General features: G+C 45.2%; 1 protein-coding gene across 1 annotated transcript; it reads left to right on the top strand.

The window, feature by feature from the left end:
* Nucleotides 1–5389: 5389 nt before the first annotated feature.
* Nucleotides 5390–24179, top strand: LOC134513826 (protein ELYS-like; the record flags this gene model as incomplete). Its single annotated transcript, XM_063330999.1, has 24 exons — nt 5390–5510; nt 6230–6483; nt 8180–8360; nt 9167–9374; nt 10090–10206; nt 10296–10380; nt 12008–12155; nt 12806–12938; nt 13026–13207; nt 13594–13655; nt 14487–14615; nt 17903–17993; nt 18082–18171; nt 18334–18474; nt 19247–19351; nt 20127–20220; nt 21169–21292; nt 21414–21470; nt 22252–22398; nt 22490–22677; nt 22847–22991; nt 23087–23218; nt 23808–23955; nt 24043–24179. Coding segments are annotated over exons 1-24 (3219 nt in total), but the record flags the coding sequence as incomplete, so codon positions are not given.

Genomic DNA, 24179 nt, shown 5'->3' with positions numbered 1-24179 from the left:
TTCTTGTCTTTACAGAACACTTTCAACGTGCTGGAAATCTATAATGACCAGGTAATGAGGTCGCTTTGCTTCCGTATTAACAAATCTTAGTTTTCTGTGTACACTGATTTCTTTTTTGCTCATTGTAATTTGAAAATCATCCTTTATGCTCTCTTAACGTGACCCTTCTGGGCATGTTGGCTGAAGTGTGTGGGTGCTGCCTGGACCTAAGAGCATCGTTTTATGTAAACGCCGTGTTCTTTACATAAAGCGAGGCAGTATTATAAAACAAGTAGTTTTGTTTCCTGTAATCTGAGATTACTGTTGGTCCTGTGCACCAGATGTTGCATTCCTAAATAAGATGAAACCCCCACAGGGTCCTCTTTGTCTCGGGTGAATTAACTGTATACTCCAGCACCTTTGAAGAGGTATTTTTTCTTAAAGCAAGTACTATCAAATGAAAGATGGAAGAATACAAATAGAAAACGTGCACGTGTGAAAATGTTGACTGTAAATGCTGACAGTCTTCAAACAGCTTATCTGAGTTTCTTCAAATGCTAACTTTCTTACTGTTTTGAACAAATTTAAGGACAGATTCTTCAACTGTTACTTGTACCAATACCATCGACGTGGTTTTGAGGGTTTTTTTTACGTTGGTGCTAGCGTAAGGCAGAGTTACCAGGATTTGAGCACCTTCAGTATTCACTTTGACAAAACCCACCTCTGTCTTCTCATCTGTCTGTCTCTCTTTCTCCTAAATTGCTAACCTGCTAAAAAGAGTTAGTTTATAGCCAGATTGCTAAGACACTAGGATTCTTCTTTTATGTTTAAGGACTTTATGGTCATCTTTTCCATGTTAATCCCTATCTCATTTTTGGTAGGGTTTAAAACTAATTTTAAAAACCTCCTTCAAAACCCAATGGCAGGTAATACGTTTGATACGCTCACAGACTGCAGCCGAGACTCCAGCAGACCTCTGTTACGAAGGAACTCTGTCAACCTGACGATACGCTGAAAGGCACACTTTCATAGTTTTTCCCGCTCTGGTCTCGGTGCCAATTGCGGTCAGGTGCTGGGCAAAATGAGAAGAGATACCAGCTCAAAGTGACTGACAGCTGAGGAGGAAGGAAAGGGTGAATGTGCCAATAAGGGAGGGCAGCATATTAAGAGCTTATTCTGTATTCTTATTAACGCACGGCGTATATTTTGACAGCTAAGTTATGTGACGGAGGTAGCTCTTTTTCCTGAGAATTCTGGGTCTCTCTCGTGTGCGTGACTTAATTCAGCTTCTTTCCTTCCCTTTCTCTCCCGGCAATGCAGCACAGAGTTGAAACGTAGAGCGTACAGATGACCCCTGCTGCCAGGCGTTGGTTGTCTCTGCTTCCCGATGCCGGATCCCAGCGACAGTGCCACACAGAGCTATTCCTTCCTGCCCAGGAGCAGTTTGCTTCCCGGCCACTTCCCCAGTCCCTCGTCTCCTTCTGCAAGAGGAGGTTCCCTCTCTCCTCCTGGCCTTTCTGGGGCTCAGAACTGAAAACGGCCCTCTTTGCAGTCCTTCCAGACAGGCTTTCGCTGGGACTCCAGCACTAATTATTCCTTCTTATTCCAGCTCCCCTGAAAAGAGCTCAGGCACTTAGATGTCTGCTGTCCCAACGCGGTTCATGGCTCAGTGACCGCGTGGCTGCAGCTGCCTGGCTACGAGGAGATACCAGGAGCAGAAGACTGAACGTTTCCCGCACCAGTTCAGTCCTGCAAAGAGCTGAATTGCTTTCACGTGCCGATGAACGCAGCCCCCTTGTTGTGTCTGAATTAGGACTCCATCTGACCCGGAGATGAGGCCCATGTGAACCAAGACCCCCAGAAGCCCTGTCTGGGGTGGGCGCTCCCTGACAGCGGCTGCTCTCCCCTTACTGCCTGCTGGCCAGCTGGTGCTCTGCTCTATTAAGGCATCTTAGCAGCACCGCTGCATTTCTGCCTGGCGATACAGGAGTAGTACTTAATATCTGTGACTTGGGATTTTTTTTCAAAGGTGTTCTGTTTGGTTTTTTTCTCCACAGACACATTGCTTTTAGAAACTTGAGAAGAAAAGAAGACAGCTCTGCCTTTGAGAAATGGTCCCTGTCCTCATGTGCAGCACTGGCGTGGGCACATCCAGTTGCTCAGAGTCAGTTCCCTTATCAAGTGCTGATCAAGACAAAAGCCCAAACCCAGTGTAAGTAAGGCTATTGCAGGCAGGAGGGAGAAGAGTTTCTGCTGGCTGTGAATGAGTGGCGGATCCGGAGCACACAGGCCACGTGGGAGTCCCGTCCGGAGGAAGCCTGGAAGGAGTGGGAGCACCAGTACGTTGCTGTGGCTCAGGCGAGTTTCCCAGTAACGGGCATTGCGGCCAGATCCATGAACCTCTGGTCTTCTGAGTCTGATGTTTTCCCCTTTTTGTCATCTTTAAGATTTGTTACTCACGCCCCTCTCTGCCCTTCCTTAATAAACCGTGACTCCAGGTCTGGAACTTCTGCCAACAGAAAGGAAGCGTGGCGTCAGTCTTTCAGATCTAATAATTGCTTCCTGATCATGTTTGATAAAATGATGGGGGTTTGATAAAAATTAGGGACTTAATTCTGTCGGGAATGCTGAGCCCTGTGTGGGGTGTATGGCTAACCGGGGTCGTTGAGGTGCTCCCTCTGGATGGTTGTATCGGTCTTGGCTGGCAGCTGGCACAGGCGTTTGGGCACACAGTACCGTACCCTGTTCTGCTGAGGACAGCTTCTTGTTCACCTGCTGCATCAACTGGTTTTCCTGCATTGATCTGCCTGGGGTTTGCTTTGTTAAGACAGTGAAACGAACATAATCAGGCTTCTGTTAATTTTGTGCCTTCTACCTAGGAAGCTGTCGGATACAGTTTTAGAGAACTAATGGTGACAAGGCTTTGCTGGTGTGGTATTGCTTGACTTGTGTGGTGGAGAGAAGCCTTAAATTGGCAGGAGAGAGTCACCAACAAGCCGGGCCTGTTGCACGTGTTGCAAATGCATTTGCAGTTGGGCTTGTCAGGTTGCTCTTTGTCAAAGTATGTTTCAGAATGAGATACGCAAAAGCCGCCTGGACACGGTCGTGGGCAGCCTGCTGTAGGTGACCCTGCCTGAGCAGGGGGGCTGGACCAGAGGACCTCCAGTGATTCTGGAAGGCCTTTCTCTTCATTGTGATGCTGGGATTCTGGAATTGGTGCTGGGATTCTGGAATTCGTGCTGGGAGAGGCGAGCGGTGTGGTGTGCTGGGAGTGCCTTGCTCACCACTGTCTCCCTGTGCTGGGAAGGCTGCGTGTATGTTCTGTCCTGAGACACTCAGCGCCTACGTCTGTCTGTCCAGGTGCACCGAGCAAGGTAAAAAAGAGCGTAAGGTCAGAAGTGCCTTTGGGAACTGCTGCGAGCTTCGCCACGGTAGACGGGGACTGCAACTCTTGAAGGGAAGTATAGTCGTGTTGGGGAATAACCGCAGGAGGTAGCTGGGTAAAGTGGCTCCAGCGTCAAGTTCTGATCTGTGTTGGTTTTGTTTGTTTTTTCATGGAGAGGGATGTCACATCTGTGGTCTGCATCAGACACAGGGTCTTCGCTGTTGGGGGCTGTTGGGGTAGAGAGCTGAAATGCTTTCCTCGTCTCACCTTCTGCTGTAGCTTTGTGCTTGTGGAGCATCTGCACAAACTCGGCAAGACAATCTGTAGGCTGCACTTGAGTGAAATAAGGCCGATTGTAGGATTCTGGTACAGACCGTCTCTGTCACGCTGGTGGCTTTTTAGACTACAGCTTAGGGCTTGGATGAAATGTAGGGTTTTTGCCTAAACCGCCGGGAGCGGGGAGGCTTTCTGCCTAAGCGGGAAAGACCTGACCCGGTGGTACTCCCTAAATCACCTGCTCACTCACTCGCTAAATCCTCTTTCTGCAGGAGTAAAATCCGGCAAAGTGCAAATTCACTGAACCTGACGACTACGAGAGTGCAGAAAGTGACTTTTCCATCTGCTGCTCCTCCAGTGCTTGTGAGTTGCTTCCTGTTTCTCTGGGGAAAATGTCATGGAACCAGTCATGAACAACAATTCAAAAATTGGTATAACTTTTATAAACCCTTTTATAACCCTTCCCTGAAATCACTTTAGCTTCCACCTCTGGCGGAATGAAAGAACGACGCCTGTCAGCTGCAGCCTTTCCCAGAGAGCTAGGGAGTCTCTCCGTGCAAGAGGGAGTTAAAAGTTGCCTTAAAAGATGCCTGACTGTGTCCTGGGTGGTGTCCTTTCTAAAAGTGAAGGGGTTTTTAGCCCTCCCTGCAAACTGAGTGTGCCGTTTCACCCGGGTATGAGCTAGCAGCCCGGGCTGACTGCCACAAAAAGGAGATGGACAAATTCCCTCTCCTTCTTCCCGATGCGTGGTCCTGCCTCCTTCCTTGTGCCACCTCTTATGCTTGCTGGTTGTCTCTGCAAGGCAGTTGAGCTCTCGAAGCTGGTGGAACACCACCTGCTTTTCTGGGTGAGTTTCCTGCCTGCTCAGGGAGTGAACTTGGCTCCTAAAGTGCTCTAAGGCACTGTTAAGGCAGTGCGAGGTGAGCCACAGGAGTACGGTAGTAGAACAAAGGAGCAGATGGAGAGATGGGAGGCGGCGGCAAGTCCTCTCTTTTGGTGGCAGGGAAGTCAGCATGTTTTGTGAAACCATCTCTTCAGCTGCGGCTGGCCATATTTTTAGCTTTTTCGTCAGTAAGCCCATTGCATTGTTGGCCCTTGAAACGGATTTTCAGGTACTACCGTCAGTCAAAACTGACGTCCCTGAACCCTGACTTGGCTGAATGTGATTCTGCTTGAACATGTAATTTCTCCATGTTTATTCTTCTTGGAGCTTTTTAATGCAAAAATCTATCCTCAGCCTGTGACTCGTGGTACGCTCCTTTCTTTGGAAATAGTTTGGAAGTCGTAAGTACCTAAGGTGAAGACCAATGGTAATTTTGGCTGCTAGAAGACAACTGACAATAAGTAACAAAGGGTAAAGTACGAAATCAAGGGAAAGGACAAATGGAAAGTTGTACCTGTTACTGAGAAGCTTTTTAAAATCTGATTTTTCTCAGCTCCCATCTTCCGAACCTGTGTGAGTAGACTTGAACTCAGTGTATTGGGCTTTTTCCTGTTATTTCTCTGTGGATATGTCTGGGTCACTTTTTGTTGGTGATCTCACAGGCATCAGAAAAGCAAAGGATTCTCCTTCTGCTCTGCCGGGAGAGCAAAAAGTCTCCCGAGTGCCATTATTTGCAAGGAAAAGAGCTAGAGGTGATGTCTAGGGGATTTTTCACTGCATACTGATGAAACTTCTGTCACTCTCAAGAATAGTTCTGGCTGACGTGAGTCTAGTTGTGCAATTTTTTCCTGTATTTACAGCGAAGAATGCAAGACCTAACAGCTGAGGTAACGAGCAGTCTGCTGCAGTTTCCAGAGGTGACTCTTCAGGCACTTGGGGAAGATGAGGGAACCCTCGGCTCTGTGCTGTGCGGGAGGTTTTCTGGAGGTGAGCATTTTCCTTTAAATTTGGTCTCGGTATAAAGCTGTTCTTGCCTGGAGGCTACCTGAAGCCTCAGGTCATCGTATCAGCTGTGTCAGGTTGGTGCTGTTAAGAGGCATCCTGTTTAGAGAGAGAGAACAAAAAGGGTGCTTCAGCGATGACAAATGCTAATATTAAAACGTGAGTATAGTTAAACTTTGAAGTGGACTTTCCAGGTGATGTGACAGTAGAGCTGGGTGCCTATCTGGAGGTCTAGGCTTCTGTTAAGACCAGGTGGAATCTATCTACCTGAGTGTAAATGCAGGAATTGAGCTCATACTTCCTTTGGGCTGGCAGTAGTTCAGTGAAACAAAATGCCTCCGATTCTTCCTCTACGCTCTAAGACTTGTATTCCCATATGCGTTTAGATCATTTCTAGCAAAACCAAGGCGAATATGGTATAAAGGCTGTCGATCAGGACCTTGTCATCTTTATCGCAAACAACCCAGATTCTTCGGTGCGGGAATGACAAGTAGAAATGCAAAATAACAAGGTGGTTAATTTTAGGAGGGATTGCTTGGGGATTTCAACGGGTGATTTTGAATCATTGACTAGAATGAGGTAGGTCGGTCTTCCTCTGCTAGGTACGTTTATTGAAGGAAAGGGGCAGGCACTGTGATTTTTTTTCAGCTGTTTTCAGTCTTCCGTTGGACATTTGCTTCAGTCCTCTTTCTTTTCTCTCACAGGGAGAAACGGCCTGGCGTGGTTGGCACGTGGTCCTCACCTTGAGGTGGTGAACTGTGTGACAGGAGAGCGGCTCTCTGCGTACCGTTTCAGTGGAGTCAATGAACAGCCTCCCACTGTTCGTGTGGTGAAGGAGTTTTCCTGGGAGAAGAGAACTGGACTGCTGGTTGGGTTGGAAGACGCAGAGGGAAGTGTTCTCTGTCTGTACGACCTTGGACTCTCAAGAGTGGTTAAAGCAGTTGTTCTTCCCGGGAGGGTAGGTACTTTTTAATTGGAGAAACGAAGCTTTGATGTTGTTAGGTGCTGCGTAGGCCTGTTTTAGGACAAGCTTTGGAGCGTCTCTTTGTAGGAGGTATTTTTTCTATCGCGCGTTAACATCCTGTCACTTGAGAGTATCCAGTCAAGATGGTGTTGCTGTAAAATCTTGGGCTTAATGTGCCATTATTGTTGGAGTTTACTGAGAGTAAAACAAGTTTTCTGGTTTTATTGTAGAGCACAGAGTTACCTGATTCTCTCCTTCCGCAAAAAGGCATTGAAAAGCACCTTTGTTTGGCCCTAATTGCTTGATTTCCATCAGAAATACCGTCTTTAAAATGGCTCAGAATTCCATAGTTGTGCTGTAAATGACTTGGACACATTGCCTTGAATCTCAGCCTAGCAAGCAGGCTGAGGAGAACACATTTTTCTGTTGACTTAGGAGAGGAAAAAAGAGCCTCTAGTGAGTTATCTGACAGATTGTTGGGAGGTCACCTTTCAGCCTGCAGTCCTTGAATCTCTGCTCTCTGACTAGTGTGTTTGTGTAGATGGGACACACTGGTGTAATGTTGCTGATGTTTTCTGTCTTCTGTAACCCAGAAACTCAAATGATGTGTGTCCCCTAGCCTCTTATCTTAATGTAAACAAGAATCGGTGGCAGTCAATAGAACATCAAGATTCATTTTTATCATCTTAGAATCTGCAACAACTAACTAACTAACTTCTTAGCCAGCTTTCCATCAGGTGCTTTGGTTTGACTTGCTAGAATACAGGTGGAGTTTTGTTTGTTTGTAATGCTACAGTGTGATGACTAGTAGTAAGCATTCGTATTGGGGTGACTGAGAGAGAGAAATACGTGCAGCTTTAGCGCAGGAGTCTTTGTGTGCTCGTGTCTCTGCTCTAGCAGTCAGTGTTGTCCTGGGATGTGCTGCAACGTGTGCTGAAAGGTCTGTCTTCGCCTTGTGAGACAGTTGCGTGCAGACTGCTGGGCACGTGAAAGAGCAGTGTGCGCTTCCTCCTTCAGGTGGAGTCACCTTTTTATCTGAGAAGCTGCTGCTTTAGGCTGGCTTTTAACATTTTTCTCAACATTCGTGAAAGTGCTGGTGTGCATTTAAAGCTTCTTTTCCTTTATGTGGTTGTTACTTTTCTTCTAAATGCGGACTAGTGTGAATTTTACTAAGCTGGTCTCTCCCTTCAACGCTTTCTAAATACGTTTCGCTCCCATGGAAATGGTGTGTCTCCCATGCAACTTGGCCGCTGCCTCGTCTGACTCTCGAGCCCTGATTTATCCTAACGCCCGTTTGTCAAAGAAGGCATAGACTGTACCGCGGTGCTGGTGGGCTGTGAGCGGTGGGAGACCTCGATGTAGTTGTGTTTGTCTGTCTTAAGCCCCTTGAATACGATAAAGTTTCTTGCGTATAACTGATTTTCTGTGTTTTCCTCCAGTTAATTACTGCGAAGTAGGAAATGGAAATTGCTAAGCTGTACTAATAGAATGCCCCATGTAAGTTGAAGTTAAGTCACTTACCCGCAGGAAATCTAGTAAATGGAAGGCAGTAACAGGTTTTTGTACGGGGCTTTTTTGTCTTTGTCTCTTTTCTTGATCTAATGGCAAACAATGCTTTGATGCTCCTGTATTTACTTTCTCTATTGAGCTTGTCAAAGAGCTCAAATAGTAACTTGTAGTTTTCCTGTAGGTAACCGCTATAGAACCCATAGCGAATCACGGAGGACCCAGCGTGAGCACTCAGCACCTCCATCAGAGTCTGCGATGGCTCTTTGGGGTGGCAGCAGTGGCTACAGATGCTGGCCATCTGCTTCTGGTTGACCTTAGTTTGGATGATTGCTCCTGCACTCAGAATGATATCGAAGCATTGGGTAAGCCTGCAGTTTTTCCACATGAATTTAAACGCAAGAAAACTTCTGTCTTCTAACGAAACAGTATGCATCCCACTTTGAAGACCCTTGTGTCAGACATTTCTGACGACTGGTTACAGGTGGCAGTTTGACATCGTATAGTCCTGACCTGATTAAACCTGGGAGTGTCTGACTGCTCCTCGCAGTGTTGTAAATGCCCCCTCCCACCAAGATCCCTGTGCCACTATGATTCTTGCCAGAGAGGTGTAGGAATTTTGCCACGTGAGCCGGTGCGGCCGCCTGGTAGGAAGTTGTGTTGGAGGAGCCCTGTTTCCCGGGAATGCTCTTCTGCTTGTGTTAATTGACTTGGGGCAAATTTTGGGCTTGTTTTTTAAAATAAACCCCACTTACCAACACCCATGCATTTGGATGAATGAAATCTCAAATAGGTGTACTCAGATTGCATACACCGTTTTGGCTATTACAACAGCAGCTTCAGAAATTGGTGCCACTTCAAACACGAGGTGCCACTTCAAACAGTTTCATCACGAGGCCCAAACTCCTGCTTTTCAGAGTCCAGGAAGAATTTGTCTATGAAAGTTACGCTTTTACCTAGCTTTCAAACGTGAGTGAGAATACTTGTCTGATCCGAGAGTTCTTATGTTCTTTGAAGACATAAGTAATGGAAATGGCAAAAAAAAGTGTTGCATAAATGGCTATTTTGCCTGGCACGGTAGCATTAGATGATAGGGGTTGTCACGTCAGTGCCTAAAATGCAGCCTAAATGGCATAACGTATTCATTTATTGCTTGGTTTTGTGTGTGTAGATCTAGAAGTTGTCACTAAAAATCCTGCTGAAGTTGCACAAAGAAGAGAAACTGTGACCAGCGAAGGGAGACATCTCTGTTTTCAACTACAAAATGCTTCCGGAACAGCAGTATCAGCCCTGTGCTACGTAAGCAGAAGCAACCAGCTCGTTGTGGGTTTCTCGGATGGCTACCTGTCGCTCTGGAATATGAAAACTTTGAAGAGAGAGTAAGTAGGCCTTTACACTTGGCCATGCCTGGAGGTGTGGGGCTCTCGATTTGTTGCTTAAGGAAGTATGTGGATGTAAAGAGAACTTTTTCAGGGACTGACATGAGTATGAGTATAATCTTGGCACGTTCAGAAATCCTCTTCTGACGTAACTTTTCAGTCATACCTGGATCAAGTGGTCCGCCTTCTCCCCAGTGGACTAGGATTGTTTTCCTTATTGTGCCTGTGGATTGAGGAATTGTGGGAAGCATGCTTCCTGGGGTTTTCAGAACCGGTTACTGCAACTGGGGCATCCATTGAAAGGCTGAAGTATGTCAGTGATGTGATTTTGGTGCCGATATTCTCTAAAGTGTCCAGGGTGAAACTAGTGAGACATGAAAACTCAATTGCTGACCTGTGCCTGAAAAATGTATTCTTTCCTGCACGTCAGCTTTGGCCGAAAGAGCAATCTCACCTGAGATATTTGGCTAACTTCTGGTTGGGATTCCCTTCAGCAGATCAGCACTGACTCCCCAGAAGCTGTTGGATGCATAAATAGACAGTGGAGGAATAATTAGGTGGCAAGAGTAGAGTGTGGAGGTACAAATAAGGTTCAGAAGTCAGGAAGAACAATGCTTGACGTAGTCCACGAAACGAGAAACTACCTGTGTTTGGGCCACTAGGCTCACCTTTTTTTTCTTTTTCGTTTTGCTTTTTTTTCCCCCTAAACCTGTAGGCACCACTCTCAGCTTGAAGGAGGGAGGATTCCTGTCTATGCTGTCACTTTTCAAGAGCCTGAGAATGATCCTCGCAATTGTTGCTACTTGTGGGCTGTTCAGTCTACGCAGGAAAGGTGAATAGAAACGTCTAGGTCTACTAACACGACGATGAGGACTATAAAGCAGCTTTGTAACCAAATTTCATAATTTATCCCTTTTTCAGTGAAGGTGATGTGTTGAGTTTACACCTGCTGCAGTTAGCGTTTGGTGACAGAAAACGCGTGGCCTCAGGACAAGTCATGTATGAGGTAAGAGGTGCATGCGTGGGAAAAGCAGACAATAGTAATTTTCTCTAAGGGAGTATCAGTTGAGTTACAGGGGTGAGATTTACCATCAAACTTCAGAGCTGGCTGAAAAAATAATCATGTTTTGCTGAGTCTTCTTGGGCACGGCCTTTGTCCATACCTTTTGGAAAGAAGGCGTAGCATTTTATACTGCAGTGTCGTGTGTCCCAGCTAGATTCATCTGCAAAGAGCCCGTATAAATGAAATTCCTGAAGAGGACGCGGCTTTTGCAAATAAAATTATTCTGAAATACCAAATGAATGGCATGTAGGAAGAGAAGATTGGGCCTTGAATCGCTTGGTTTAACCAAGCTTCGGACTTGAAGAAGCTTCTGTCTCTCTCCCTTTCTTAAAATACAGTCATACTCTAGTCTTTGCTGATCTTCAGTTTTATATTCTTGGTTTCCCTTAGAGCTTTGTCAGCCGGACTTTTCACATGAAATGCACCTACAGTGTCTCTTCAGTGTTGATCCTGACACTTAGTAGCTGTAAAGATAACTCGTTCTTCTTTTTGGCTGGGTGACCTATTCAATCTACTCTTAAAGCCAGGAAAATATGTAATTTGGTCAGAAGAGTGTACCTAAATGTTAGATCTGGCTCCAAGGAGGATGCGTTCAAAATACAGATGTGAGGTATCATTGTATCTCAGATAGCTAACAGAGACAAGGCGCATCTGTTAGATGTGTAATTCCATTCAGTTGTACGCCTGGAAGTCTTCCAAAATCTTTTTGAGGGGACAGTAATCTTAGTTCAGAGCAAGTCTTTCCTCCTGATTTGGTACTTTCTCTTGCATATTCTCAATAGCTATGGAACGAAACAGGGGTGACTCTTGTATCGTGGTACTCTGGTTTTTGTAGGGACTGTGCCTTTTGATTTTTTTGGATTAATTTAGATTTTGAGTGTTTTGCTTATGTGTAGGAAAGGTGCTTCCTCATTTGCCACTGTTGCTTTTGCATAGATAGAGGTTAGGTGTTTGGAAAAAATTTCTTTAAAATGCATTATCTATCACGGTGACCAAGTAGAAGGATCTTCCAGGGATTCATGGCGTGCTGGATGCCATCTCCTTATCTTTGTTGATGTGCAGGGGTTTTATGACAGAAACATACGTTGCTCTAGAGGAGCAGCGCACCCGGATTGGGTGTTTTAGTTTTAGAAGGGCTTTGCTTGCTGTTCAGTATTACCTTGCCGGTATTTCAGTTAAGGCTTACTGCTCTTTTGCTGGGACTTCTCTAACATCATGAGTTCTGTAGTCAAGATGCAGAGCCAAGAGCTTTGCATGCGTGTGTGTTGCACTATTTCAGATATCCCTTTGTAGAGATATATTTAGGTTTTATAAAGAAACCTTGATGTTGCAAGGAATTCTGCAAAGCATGTTTAGATCTGCAAAGCCTTTACAGCCAAACTTACCCGTTACGATTTGACACTGCATTCTCTTGCATGTCAGGCGTAGTTTCTATTTACCATCAGAAATAGGCTCATGTGAAATACACAGTATAATAAGCCTATTCTGTTAGACTGTCTTTCATATTTAGCCATAATGTATGTTTTTATCTTAGAATGACCTTTGCTCTCTTCTCTGATTTTTCCCCCAGGGTTTGCAATACTGTGGCGAAAAGTTCAGTTTAGATCTCACGGGTGGAGTCTTTCCCTTGAGAGGCCAGATGAGTACTAAATTAATCAGCTGCCAGACTGTCGAAAAATTCCGCAGCGACGTTGACGGAGAGGATAGCGTAAATGAAGGTTTGTTCTGATGTCCGTGTTTGGTGATTTTAAAAGAAGTGCTTTTGGAACCTAAGCAACGAATGCTGTTCTGTCCCCACAGTCTGAAAGTCTTGCCTATCTGCATAGACTAGATTGTTGGGATTATTTACGAAGAAAAAATGGATGCTTAAGTTATGTGGGACTTCTTTAAGGGAAAAAGTGGGTTTTATTTTATGCTTGCTGACATGCTATCGCGATGTATGGTGGGGCCGTTTGTATGATGATGGTCAGTCGTTTTACTCCTCCAGCTGCCATCTTTGAACAAGAAGTTCAAACTCTCCATTGCTTAGGAATGTTACCAGAATTTTTTCCCTTCTTCAAACCGATGTCCGCATCTGCATCCAGATGGTAGCCCGTCACAAGTGCTGTTCCCCAGGGCACTGCACTGGGGCCACTTCTCTTTAGTATCTTGACCAGTGATCTGGACGAGGGGACAAGAAAAAGGGGCAGTGTGACTGAAACCTATCACAGAGATGTTTGCTATTCCGTAATTACTGTAATCACTCTTAGGAAGGGTTGTGTTTCACGAGTGACAGAAGAGAATGAAGCCAAAATAGAAAGTGGTGTTTTAAAACTATCGGATCTATCGTATTTTCTACAAGTCAGAAACAACGTCTTGTCTTTTACAGTCACGTCTCCTGACACCAGTGTCTCAGTCTTCAGTTGGCAAGTGAATACGTACGGTCAGGGAAAACCATCTACTTACCTGGGTGTATTTGACATTAATCGCTGGTATTCTGCTCAAATGCCAGATTCGCTAAGGTAGATTTTTCTTCAGTAGTTTTCCATATGCCTGCCAATAATTCATTTGAATGTCAGCATTTAGCTTACGCGCTTGTTTTCTTTAAGGCCGGAAGAATTCCCTCATGAGTGCCCCTATTTTGCACTGTGGTCGCTGGATACCGTAGCGAGCGTGACTTCTCCGAAGCTCCTTTTGGATATTCTGGTCCATGAGCGGAGTCTAAGTCGGGGAGTTCCTCCTTCTTATCCACCACCTGAGCAGTTTTTTAATCCAAGCACCTATAACTTTGGTAGGTATTTCACTGCTTTTGAGAGTGATAAGCTTAAAATGAGGTCAAATGCTATTCATTGGTTCTCTTGTTCAGTCATTGTTTGTCATTCAAAACCCAAACCAAACCAAACCAAAAAACCACCCAGTCCCCCCCAAACCCAACTCTGATCACGTTGTACTGACAAGGTATTTACTATTGTGGAACATATCTGACAGCCGGCTGAGTTTTGGTGCTTTTGTAATGTAGCCGGTGAAGTGGTGCTGGTTATAGCCTGAAATGACTGTGAACTGAAGCTCAAAGCACTCAGTTATATGTTTCTAGATACCGGTGTGTAAAAAATGTAAACTGGTCATGCCATAACTGTGAGAGTACGGAAGGTTGTCAAACGTTCCCTGTTTCTGCAGATGGTACGTGCTTGCTGACCTCCGGAGTCGTTCACATGACTTGCACCGGCTTCCAGAAGGAGGTGATCTTTTACTGTATCTTTATTGCGAGTGGCAGGAGATGTAGCTTTTCTAAGTTTTCTCTTGCACTGCTTTCCGTGTTAGGGACCGTTTCATGCTCATCCTGCCCGTCCACACGCATAGTTGCAATTGTATCCTGTCGCCAGTTGTATGCAAATGGTAATGTTTTAGGTCCCCTCTTGGGACTGTACAACTGCCGTTGTCTCCTCTTGAAGCACGATCGGGGATTGAACGTCTAGAAAGGAATGCGACGTTGCTCCAGGAGCAAGAACAAAACCACTGTAGAAGGCGGGGAAAGGTGTTACTTCTTTATTGCCCCTCAGTCGAACTGCCTGCATAGTCTTGAGTTAGAATTTTGATCCCCAATTCTCTTGAAAAAGGAGGGAATGGAGAAAATGAAAAATCACATAACTGTTTGAGGAGTGAAAATTTTGTTTTCTCCCAAACTCGGCCAATTATAACTTCTGAGCCACGGCACAGATTGTGACAGATAATTTTGAGTGAAGTTTCAGCTCACTAAATGTTTCCAACATGAATCGGCTTCCATACGAATAGGCATAGAAAGGATCTTCCAAAGCGTGAAGTTGCATGTTAGCTTAGCTTATATAGAATGTATTTTGTGTCAGTGTTGAGGGAAAGAGCAAGGCCTGTGTATAGACAGAGAAGGTAGAAAAGACTTAATTACGCAGATTGCTAACCTAAAGCATCTTAGTGGTTCAGGCTGTCTGACGGTGTCAGTGAACATTTAGATTCTTCCTTTTAGAGGTTATCCAGAAGCGTAGTGACGGAATAACAATGCTGTCTTAATCTGTGGTTTTCGATTGATGTTTCAGACCTTGAATTTTTTGAAGAAATCTGGTCCTTCAATATGGGAAGCCATTCAGGATAGCTACAATAGGTGTCTTGTAGCTGGCTTGCTGTCTCCAAGACCAGTTGATGTCCAGCCATCCAGTTTGAGTCAGGTGAGTGCCTATGAGGGAATCAAGGGGGAAATACATCCATCTGGTCTGACAGGGCTGGAGGGGCTACAAGACACGATAATCCAATTTTTGGATTCTTTGCAAAGTTGCATTGAAATACAGGCATGACCTGAGCTAGCAGAAGTAACCGTATCCTTAGATCCAAAGTAGTGACTTTGACTGGGAACAGCCCTAAGAGATCTGTCTTTAGAGACCCCTCTCTTAATTCGGTGCCACACACAGATGCGCACAAGGAAGCGTGCAGTCAGTGCTGGTCATGCCCAACATAACGCATGTGTCCCCCAGAGCAACCCCCATCCCTGTCAGATTCTCAAAGCAGTGGTTCAGTGCAGTAGCCGACAATGGGGGCGTCTCACTGGGATGCGAGCTCTTGCAGACGTCGGCTTGCTGCACTGTCACTGTACGTGATCATTTGCTTCCAAGGAAGTGGGCTGTGGTAAAGGATTACTGCTGTCAGCTCTCCCTGGCAATTTCTTCACGGCTTGCCCTCGTTTTCCCTTCATCGGTAGGCTTTTCTGCATCCTCTCCGGGCGGATCTCCACCTCTGTAGCCTCTGCCTTGTGCTGCAGTAGCCCAATTTGCTGCTCTGAGACTGCCCTCTTGCAGCTGCAACACCTTAATCACCTTTATCTCATGACACTCGCTACCTTCTCTGTGCTTTATGCCACCACAGTGACTTCACTCCCCCTGCCATAGGTTTTCCATTTGCATCAACCTTTCTCTGTCATTTGAAGAGTTCCGTGAGAGATGGAGCCTTTGTGATGAGCAGCCCATCTTCTTCCCCCCGGCAGGGTCTAAGCGAAAGGATCAGCCAGCTGGTCATCATGCAGTGGAGCCATCAGCAGGAAGGGGAGAGCAGCCTTCCCGCTGCCCTCATCTTCCTGCCTCCTGGATTCTACATCAGGCTTGTTATGCGTTTGAGCAGGGATTTCCTGTGAGTGTTAGGAAGACAAATTTCAGAAGTAGGGTCAAGAAGCTTGCTTTGCAGTTTTGTTTGCCACTGTGAGCAGTATTTGGTGTGTTTCCTTGCCTGAAACCAGTATTCAGAAAAGGTGGAAACATCTCATGTGTCTTCTAATGTGTAGAAATCGCTTTGAATGTCATGATTTTGCCTGGAAGGGAAAGATACTTTTCAGTGTGTTTAAAAAACCAAACAAATCTCCCCTCCCCTCATCACCCCCCACAACAAAATAAAGTTTTCTGAGGGATCCTTTCATCTGAAAGAAGTATGAGAACTCCAGCTGAGACAAGCTACTACTTAATATCGCGCCTCTGTGCATACCTGTGGATTATTCTTCTAAAGGATTAGCACCACATTATAATCCAGTATTTGAAGAGCCTAAAATTTAAACCTATTAGAATGGAAATGTTTCACTTCTTTTCTGTTATTTCAGAAAATTCATAGAATCGTTTGGGTTGGAAGGGACCTTAAAAGATCATGTAGTCAACCTCTCCTGCGGTGAGCAGGGACGTCTTCACCTAGATCAGGTTGCTCAGTGCCCCATCCAGCCTGACCTTGAATGTTTCCAGGGATGGCACATCTACCACCTCTCCTGGCAACCTCTTCCAGTGTTTCACCACCCTCATTGTAAAAAATGTCTTCTGTATATCTAGACTGAATCTATCCTCTTTTAGTTTAAAGCCGTTACCCCTGTGTCCTATCGCAACAGGCCCTGCAAAAAAGTTTGTCCCCATCTTTCTCATAACCGCCTTCTAACTACTGAAACCCCTAATAAAGTCTTCTCGGAGCTTTTTCTTCTCCAGGTTGAACAACCCCAATTCTCTCAGCCTGTCCTCCTAGGAGAGGTGCTCCAGCCCTCCGAGGGGCACAGTCACCTGCCTCGACCTGCTGGCTGCACTTCTTTGGATGCAGCCCAGGATATGGTGGGCCTTCTGTGCTGCACGTGCACAGTTGAGACACGTCCAGCTTTTCATCCACCGGTACCCCCAAGTCCTTCTCCTCGAGGCTGCTCTCAATCCCTTCATCCCCCAGCCTGTATTGATACTGGGGGTTGCCCAAGGTGCACTTGGCATTGTTGAACCTCATGAGCTTCACACAGGCCTACTTCTCGAGCTTGTCCAGGTCCCTCTGGATGGCATCCCATCCTCCAGGCATATCAGCCGCACCACTGAGCTTGCTGTCATCTGCAAACTTGTTGAGGGTGCACTTGATCCCACTGTCCATGTCACCGATGGAGATCCTAAACAGTACTGGTTCCAATCTGGATCCTTGAGGGACACCACTTGTTACTGATCTCCATCTGGACATGCAGCCATTGACCACTACCCTCTGGATGCCACCATCCAACCAATTCCTCAGCCACCAAACAGTCCACCCATTAGATCCCTGTCTCTCCAATTTAGAGGGAAGGATGTTGTGGGGGACCATGTCAAAGGCCTTACAGAAGTCCAGGTAAACGAACCCGTAGCTCTTCCCTTGTCCACTGGTGTAGTCACTCCATCATAGAAGGCCAGTAGGGTGGTCAGGCAGGACTTGCCCCTGGTGAAGCCGTGCTGGCTGCCTCAAATCACATCCCTGTCCTCCGTGTGCCTTGGCATAGCTTCTAGGAAGATCTGTTCCACGATCTTCCAAGGCACAGAAGTGAGGCTGACAGGTCGGTAGTTCCCAGGGTCCTCCTTTCTACCATTTTTAAAAACGGGTGCAGTGTTTCCCTTTTTCCAGTCACTGGGCATTGTTACCAATTTGCCAGCGCTGCTCGTGGAGGGGGTACGCTTTTTTTGACCTTCCTTTTCTGGCTGACTTATAACTTAATTTTCTGGCTGACTGAAAATTCTAACAGTGTTTTTGGGTATGAGACCTGCTTCATGTCTTCACAGTCTAGAAAACTGCTTGGCTGTAGTTGCAAGAGTTTCCAAGCAAACAGTGTATTTGTTCTGCCCCCTTCGTGCACTCCAATGGCAAACCTACATGCACAGAATGCGTAACAGGTGATAGCAGAGGATGTTTCTGAAAATAGTTGGAACTCAGTACGTGAAGACTGTAATGCAGAGGCATGCGAAGAAAGATTAGAATTAGGCTGCAGTAAGTTGAAATGTCAGAGGAGAAGTGTGTTAATGTGTTCCTCAGAGCAGTGAGCAGTCCAGCCTGTGGCTGGAATTAAGAGAAAGGACGTGGCATTCCTGGCCTGTGTCCTGATTGACTTTGTGATGTCTGAATGAGTATACAGTTAGAAAGAAACATTTACTGTTGATGGTTCACATGGTGCAAGTAGGTAAGATTCTCATTTGAGTTTGTCTGTTACGTTTAGGAGGAGCAGCTGGAAGCAGTATTGTCAGCTGCTGTCCAGACAGGTTCTGTGGGACTTCTGACTGGATGCATTAAACATTGGATATCTGAAGGTAATACTTGGAACGTTGTTTTTTTACGTGGTACCTCTTTGAGTTGGAGCCTGTTGATTCATTTCTTTTTTGTTCTCTTTGTTTAAAGAGCAGCCGAGTTCTGCTGGTAATTTACGGTTTGTTCTTGAGTGGACATGGAACCAAGTGATCTCTACAAAGGAAGAATTTGACCAAATCTGTGAGTACTAGTGTAGTCATTCCGCAAACCTAAAGTCGTTCTTTCTGATTGAGCTTCCTCCGTAATACGCCGCTATAGGATATTGCACGCGGTCCTTGAAGTGCGCCTTGAAACTCTGGAATTGCTCTGTCGGCTAACGATTTAATATTTATTCTTGAAAAGGTGTTCCGCTGTTTGATGGCTCTTGCAACTTCATTGACGCCCAGACATTACGGTCTCTCCAGCGCTGCCAGTTGCTTTTGAGCAACCTTAGCACGGTCTTAAACTGTTTTCTCACAGAAGCACAAGAGCTTACTGAAAAAGGTTTGTAGTAGTGCTACAAAATCTTTGGTATGTTTTATTGAGATTTGGAATTGTGGCAACATGGGCTTTTGTTGTTTTTGAGGATTGGAAGACAGTCACATTTAGCTGGGAGAAGGGGCTTAAAGCTGAGCGCTTGGGACCACCACAAAACACGCATGGAGTTCAGGGCAACAGTTTATGGTGGAGCTCATGCAAGGGGGTGGGGGAGGCTACATCCAGAGAGAAGCTTTGTAGGCAACTGGGCTGAAATTACAGCAACTGAATGTGGTATTGCTGAAAATTATTCCTTTGAGTTCTTAGCTAGCAAGTTCTAGTTGCATGCAGACACCGTGTTGCAAATTGCTAAACAATACGAAGGAAGCGTAAACGAGTAACATGCAAAGTAAGTTACTTGAGTTTCTACAGCTTTTTCTCTTAGAAATGGTTCTTGGCCTATTGAGAAAAGAAAAGAATATCCCTTTGCTATCAGAAGAATCTCTGCTACGTGAGAAACAGATGTCTTATTCCTGCGTGCATTTAGTAGTTCAGGCTTTGGGGTTTTGTTTTTTTTTTATTTTAGCCTTTAGTGAGTTTAGTTCTTTATAGGGGTTGCTTTTTGTTTTGGTGGTGATAGTGGGTTTTTTCTTCAAATAAGAAAGCGATACAGCATGAAAAACGCAAAGAGAAAGATTTCTAATGTGCTATTTTTATACTTTTGGTTTAGTAGGATGAAGGGAGTTTTGTGAAAATGAACAGAATTGCATAACGCTAATCATCTCCTGCCTTTTTTCAGGTTTTGCAGACGTGACAAATAAGCAAGCGGTAACCGGCCTCATTTCTTTGTATGCACGAGTGGTCATCTGGTTCTGTCGATCCGGTCTCCTTCCAGAGGGTTTAGGTAAGCGTGACCTGTCATACGTTTGTAGCAAGGCGACCATCCAGTGAGTGACTCCCACGAACGCATGCTTAGCCATGTTTTTGTAACGGTTTCGTCAGGAAGAAGTCGTGCTGGTTCAGTGGCAGGGTGTGCTGAAGTTCTGTGGGTGAAGTTGAGATTTTGCCTGGTTGTCAAGTACACGGCGTAGAATGAGGCAGGCAGTTTCTTTCCTGGGTGGATTTTAGGAATAGCAATGGACCCCTGACGTCACGGCGCTGCTTGTGTCCACAGCTTGAACTACTTGAGATTTTAAACAAAGTACTATTAAACAACAAGTACCGGAATGCTTGTTTTTACAGTGAGAGCATTACCTGCATGTTTTGAACTTTCTATCAGTTGCTTGAGGAGAAAGTACACCTTGGAAATCCTTCTTTAGTTGGATGGATTAGAAATTCCATTGCCAGCCTTAATTGTCTCACAAACAATTGTTTTAAACAATGGTTTTAAAACCATTCCCTTTGAGAACTGGGTGGTTTTTTTTATAGTGAACTTCAGCTTACCCTACATGTTGTGAATGCTGCGTGAACTGTAACCTTGAAACGGCACTTGGGGCAAGAAGGAATTGAGTCTTGTCTCTTAGAGTTCTTTTAGCAAAGGCAGAAAGAGGATTGGCTTCTTTCAGAGTTGGAGGCTTCTTGATGCTTAGCTTGTACGATCTTCTGTCTCTTTAGGCAAAAAATTTCGTTTACAAGTGTGATATGACTGCTTTAACTTGCTTCTACTTTGTTGCCTGTAGATGACGATACGCGTTTGTCAAGACCTTTCTACAATTATCCTCTGATTGAGAGCTACTATACTGGTCAGCAACAGAAACTTGAGCGTTTATCAAGGTAAGAGCTAGAGGAAGACTCTAGAACACTTCCACGTCAAATTCAGAAGTGGAAGGGAATGGCTTTTATTTCAACAGTTGCATGGGCTATGCGTAATGCCGCTGCCAGCAATACTCTTGACTTCAGTGACACGTGTGTTCTGTTGAACAGAGAGGTTACTTTCCTGTGTTAAAACGTTGCTATCTACCTCTGCTTAGTACCACTGGTTGGTATCATCATTTTTCGGGAGTCTACTTTATTCATTGGCTAATGTGTATAATTTCTGACTACTGAAAAAGGCCATGTGATTAGGACAGGATCAGTCACCTCCAGTTCAGCAAAGCAGGGTGTTCACAGAACAATTGTTTTGGAAGCAGAAGAAAGCGTGTTTTTTAACAAACAATCATCTCCGTCCTTGACTGGTAATAGAGGGTCATAACTGTGTTGGCCTAAGTCCCCTTCTCCCAAGTACGTGGTGTGATTTCGTAAGATGGTTGGAGTTACATGGAGTTGGCACGCCTCGCACTCTGCTGGCTGTCGGATAGAAGTCACTTGCTAACGTCAGCTCTCTTTCCTGGACTAGCTGCCTAGCACATAGGCGGCATGCCTTGGATTAGCCGATAATAGGTTTTTCTTTGGAAATTGTACTGAAAACTGAATAAAGAGCTGACCAAGCTTTGGCGATGGCACTGTGACCAAGAGGCTGCAAGGTGAGTTAAGGTGGAAGCTGCAGGGTAGGAGGTATTGACTTCAAAGTTCATCTTCCTTGGCTTACTTCTCAAGTAACTTACATACAGGCTCGTGTGTTCCTTCGAAGCACAGAGCCTCTAGTGTCCTTTTTCTGCTTTGTGCCATCGGGAGATGAAAGGGCAGGGCTGCAGTCAGCAGAAGACTGGAGGAAAGCCGTTACACCGGGAGGCTGGAATTAGTGTTTAACTCTGTCCAAATCCTTGCTACCTTTTGTTCCAGAGGAAAATGGGACTCGGACTGCTTGATGGTTGATGGAATGGTTTCCCAGTTAGGAGACCAAGTGGAGAAGCTGTGGCGGAGAGATGCAGGAGGAACTGGGAAATACCCGCCTGCCAGTTTGCATGTGAGTGTCCTGTTCACTGAGAACAACAACAAACGGCCGCCCTCCCCGCCAAACCCCACCCAAAAGCCAATGATTTAGGGAAGACAGGCGTTTTTTCAGAACTTTTAATTTTTCATTTCAGGCACTGCTGGATCTCTATTTGCTAGAAAACATTGAAGAAAACTGCAAACACGCAATTGTATCCTTTCTAGTTATTTTTATTACACCTCCAGGGGATGCACATAAATGTTCTTCAGTGTTGGTCGCCGACCTGTTTCGTAACATTTGTCCTTAGTTTTTCTCCAAATTTAAACACCGTTTAAAATTTTCTAAAACACCCATGATGGGTTATAAAACAATTTCTGTTTCAGAGCAAAAGGATTTCTAAGAGTGGTTTACCAGTACCGGATTTTTGCTGAAATCACGGGTTTTGCAGCGCAGCTCACGGTGCTTGCTTTGGTTCCGTTGAAAGTGCAGGCACACGGAATAAGCAACAGGGAGAAGAGAAAAGTCATGGGGCAGAAACTTAATTTTTAAGCTGCTGAAATACACAGCCTTGCTTTTGCTGTTTGTTGCCTAACCCGCGAGGGGAGCCTAGAGAGCAAGGGGCTTAGAAACGCTTATAGCCCAGAGCTGTCTCGTTAGATGATGTCCCTAAAAACGGACGTCAGAAAGAGAAAATGACGCTACCAATGAGTGACCCGCATACTGGTTTAAATCCAGTTTTAAGCATTCGGAGCTGAGCTGTACTGTAAGGATGCCACAATTTACACTGTTTTATAGACGCTGGACATGAGGGAAAAACCCAACTGTGGAATTTATTTGCTGTAATAATTGAGCGTTGGATGCTCCAATGTTTTGAATGTATTTTCTGCTTCCTACCACTTTTATATTCTTACTTCATTATGTTTTTCTAAAGGTAATGTGATAAAGTTTTGGTCTTACAAACTGATTAGCCTTAATGAGATACCTGATGTCAGACAATTTACTTGCTGCTGGATATCAAGCGTTCCTTTCCGAGTGAGACAGAGACTTCAGTCGACTCCTTTGCAACTGCCTTTGGCATGCCTTGGGGACTTGTTAAGCTTGTTGAAGGTTTTTGGCTTCTAGATCACAATGATTACGAAGTAAGTATGGTAGAGTTGAGTTAGAGATACATGGCAGTACAAAGCTATAATCTAGAAAATGATTTTAAAACCCGATCTCTAACTTGTACAGAATTCACTGGCCCTGCTCTTTCATCCCGCTACAATCAAAACGGCGTCATGGCAGCACAAGAGAATTATTCAGTCCCTCCTGTGCCAAGGGGAGCATGGGCAAGCCCTCAGATACATCCAGCTGATGAGGCCACCCACGGCAAGCAGCGGGGAAGTGCAGCTTCTCCTCACTGTGTTGCTCTCCAATAGGTAAAGAAATACACCCCACCATTTTGTCACGCAAATCTTGTGAAAATGGAGAACAAAGAATAGAAATCATCATCCCCTAAGTTTCCTTTAAACTTTGAGTACAAGACTCTTGGGGCATCTCTTTGGTTATGCTGTTAACATGCCTTTACGTGTGAAACATTAATTACAGGTGCATGGTGGAGGCTTGGGGTCTGTTGCACCAACATGCCGCTCAGGCAAACTTAGAAGACCTCTTAAAACACATGTACGAAATGTGCCGGGAGATGGGCCTGATGGAAGACTTGCTGAAGCTGCCTTTCACAGACACCGAACAAGTAAGTGGGAGCAAGGAAAAATGTTCATCGTCTCTTTGAAAAGAGAAAAGGCAGAGCCATAACAGATTTTTGGAATGATTTTTTTTTTCTCATAGGAGTGTTTGGAGAAGTTTTTAAGGACCAGTGCTGGTGTTCAGAATCAAGAATTCCTTTTAGTCTACCATCTGCAGCGTGCCAACTACATTGCAGCACTAGAGCTGAATCAATCCATGAATGTCAATCTTATGGTAAGCGTGAACTTGTGTTCTGGATTTGTGACGCGTTTGCTGTTTTCTGGAATCATAGTTTTCCAGTGACTCAAACTTCTAAGGTGGTTTGGAAGTCGTAGGTCCTGCATTTGAAAACTGTCATGCGGCCAGGTGGTGTGCGTAGGTCGCTTTTTCTTGCTTGTTTTAATCTTCACATCATGTTGTCCAGGGTAATTTCCAGTTGTCCCGTATATTCAGGGCACTGGCGTTTCAGGAAGAACAAGGGAAAGCCTGCTATGTAGTAAGTCGTTTGCAAATTGCAGGTGATATCAGAAAATTGCAGGTGATAACAGGCGTATCAGAAGAAGGTTCTGCAGAGTGCCAGCATTGTTTTAACTTCAAGTTGTAGGCTCTGTTGCTATTCCAGTCTTCCTTCCACTTTGCTAAAAGTACCAGGTGAAATCGGTGTGTGCGGATGGGTAGAACTTGCCGCTGTTCTGTGCAGTGGAGGTGTTTTCCCACACCCGTAGAGGAAATCTGCTCACTAATGCGAAATAGCACGGAGAGGTCTGTGCAAGGAACTTCTTGTAATGAGTTAAGCTTTTGCTTTCCGCTTTTCCTTCATCAGAACGACGGCGATCATCGCTTGACCGACAGAGCAGTTGCCAGAAATTCTCTATTAGCCCAATATGGCAAGATCCTTCCACGAATTGAAAGGCAGCTGGCCGTAGAGAGAGCCAAGCTTTACCATTTGCCTGCACTGGCCTCAAGAGAAGGTAACTTGTAGCGGGGGGAAATAGAGGGGAGAATTCCCTGTCACTTGGATGACACCAGGCTGAAATTTTCCCCCTCTTGCTTTCCAGTCTCAAGACCAAAGCCATTAACTCCAGTAAGAAAACAAGCTAAAGCAGGAAATGTGCGTCGAAGACCAAATTTTCTGGCGAAAATATTGTCCAGAATTAAAGAATCCTGGGCAGGAATGAAGGAGAAAACCGGTTTC

The sequence above is a fragment of the Chroicocephalus ridibundus genome, chromosome 3 (assembly GCF_963924245.1).
Source record: "Chroicocephalus ridibundus chromosome 3, bChrRid1.1, whole genome shotgun sequence".
Classification (NCBI taxonomy): domain Eukaryota; kingdom Metazoa; phylum Chordata; class Aves; order Charadriiformes; family Laridae; genus Chroicocephalus; species Chroicocephalus ridibundus.
Note: the sequence above shows the minus strand (reverse complement) of the source record. Positions and strands in the feature narration are given on the sequence as shown.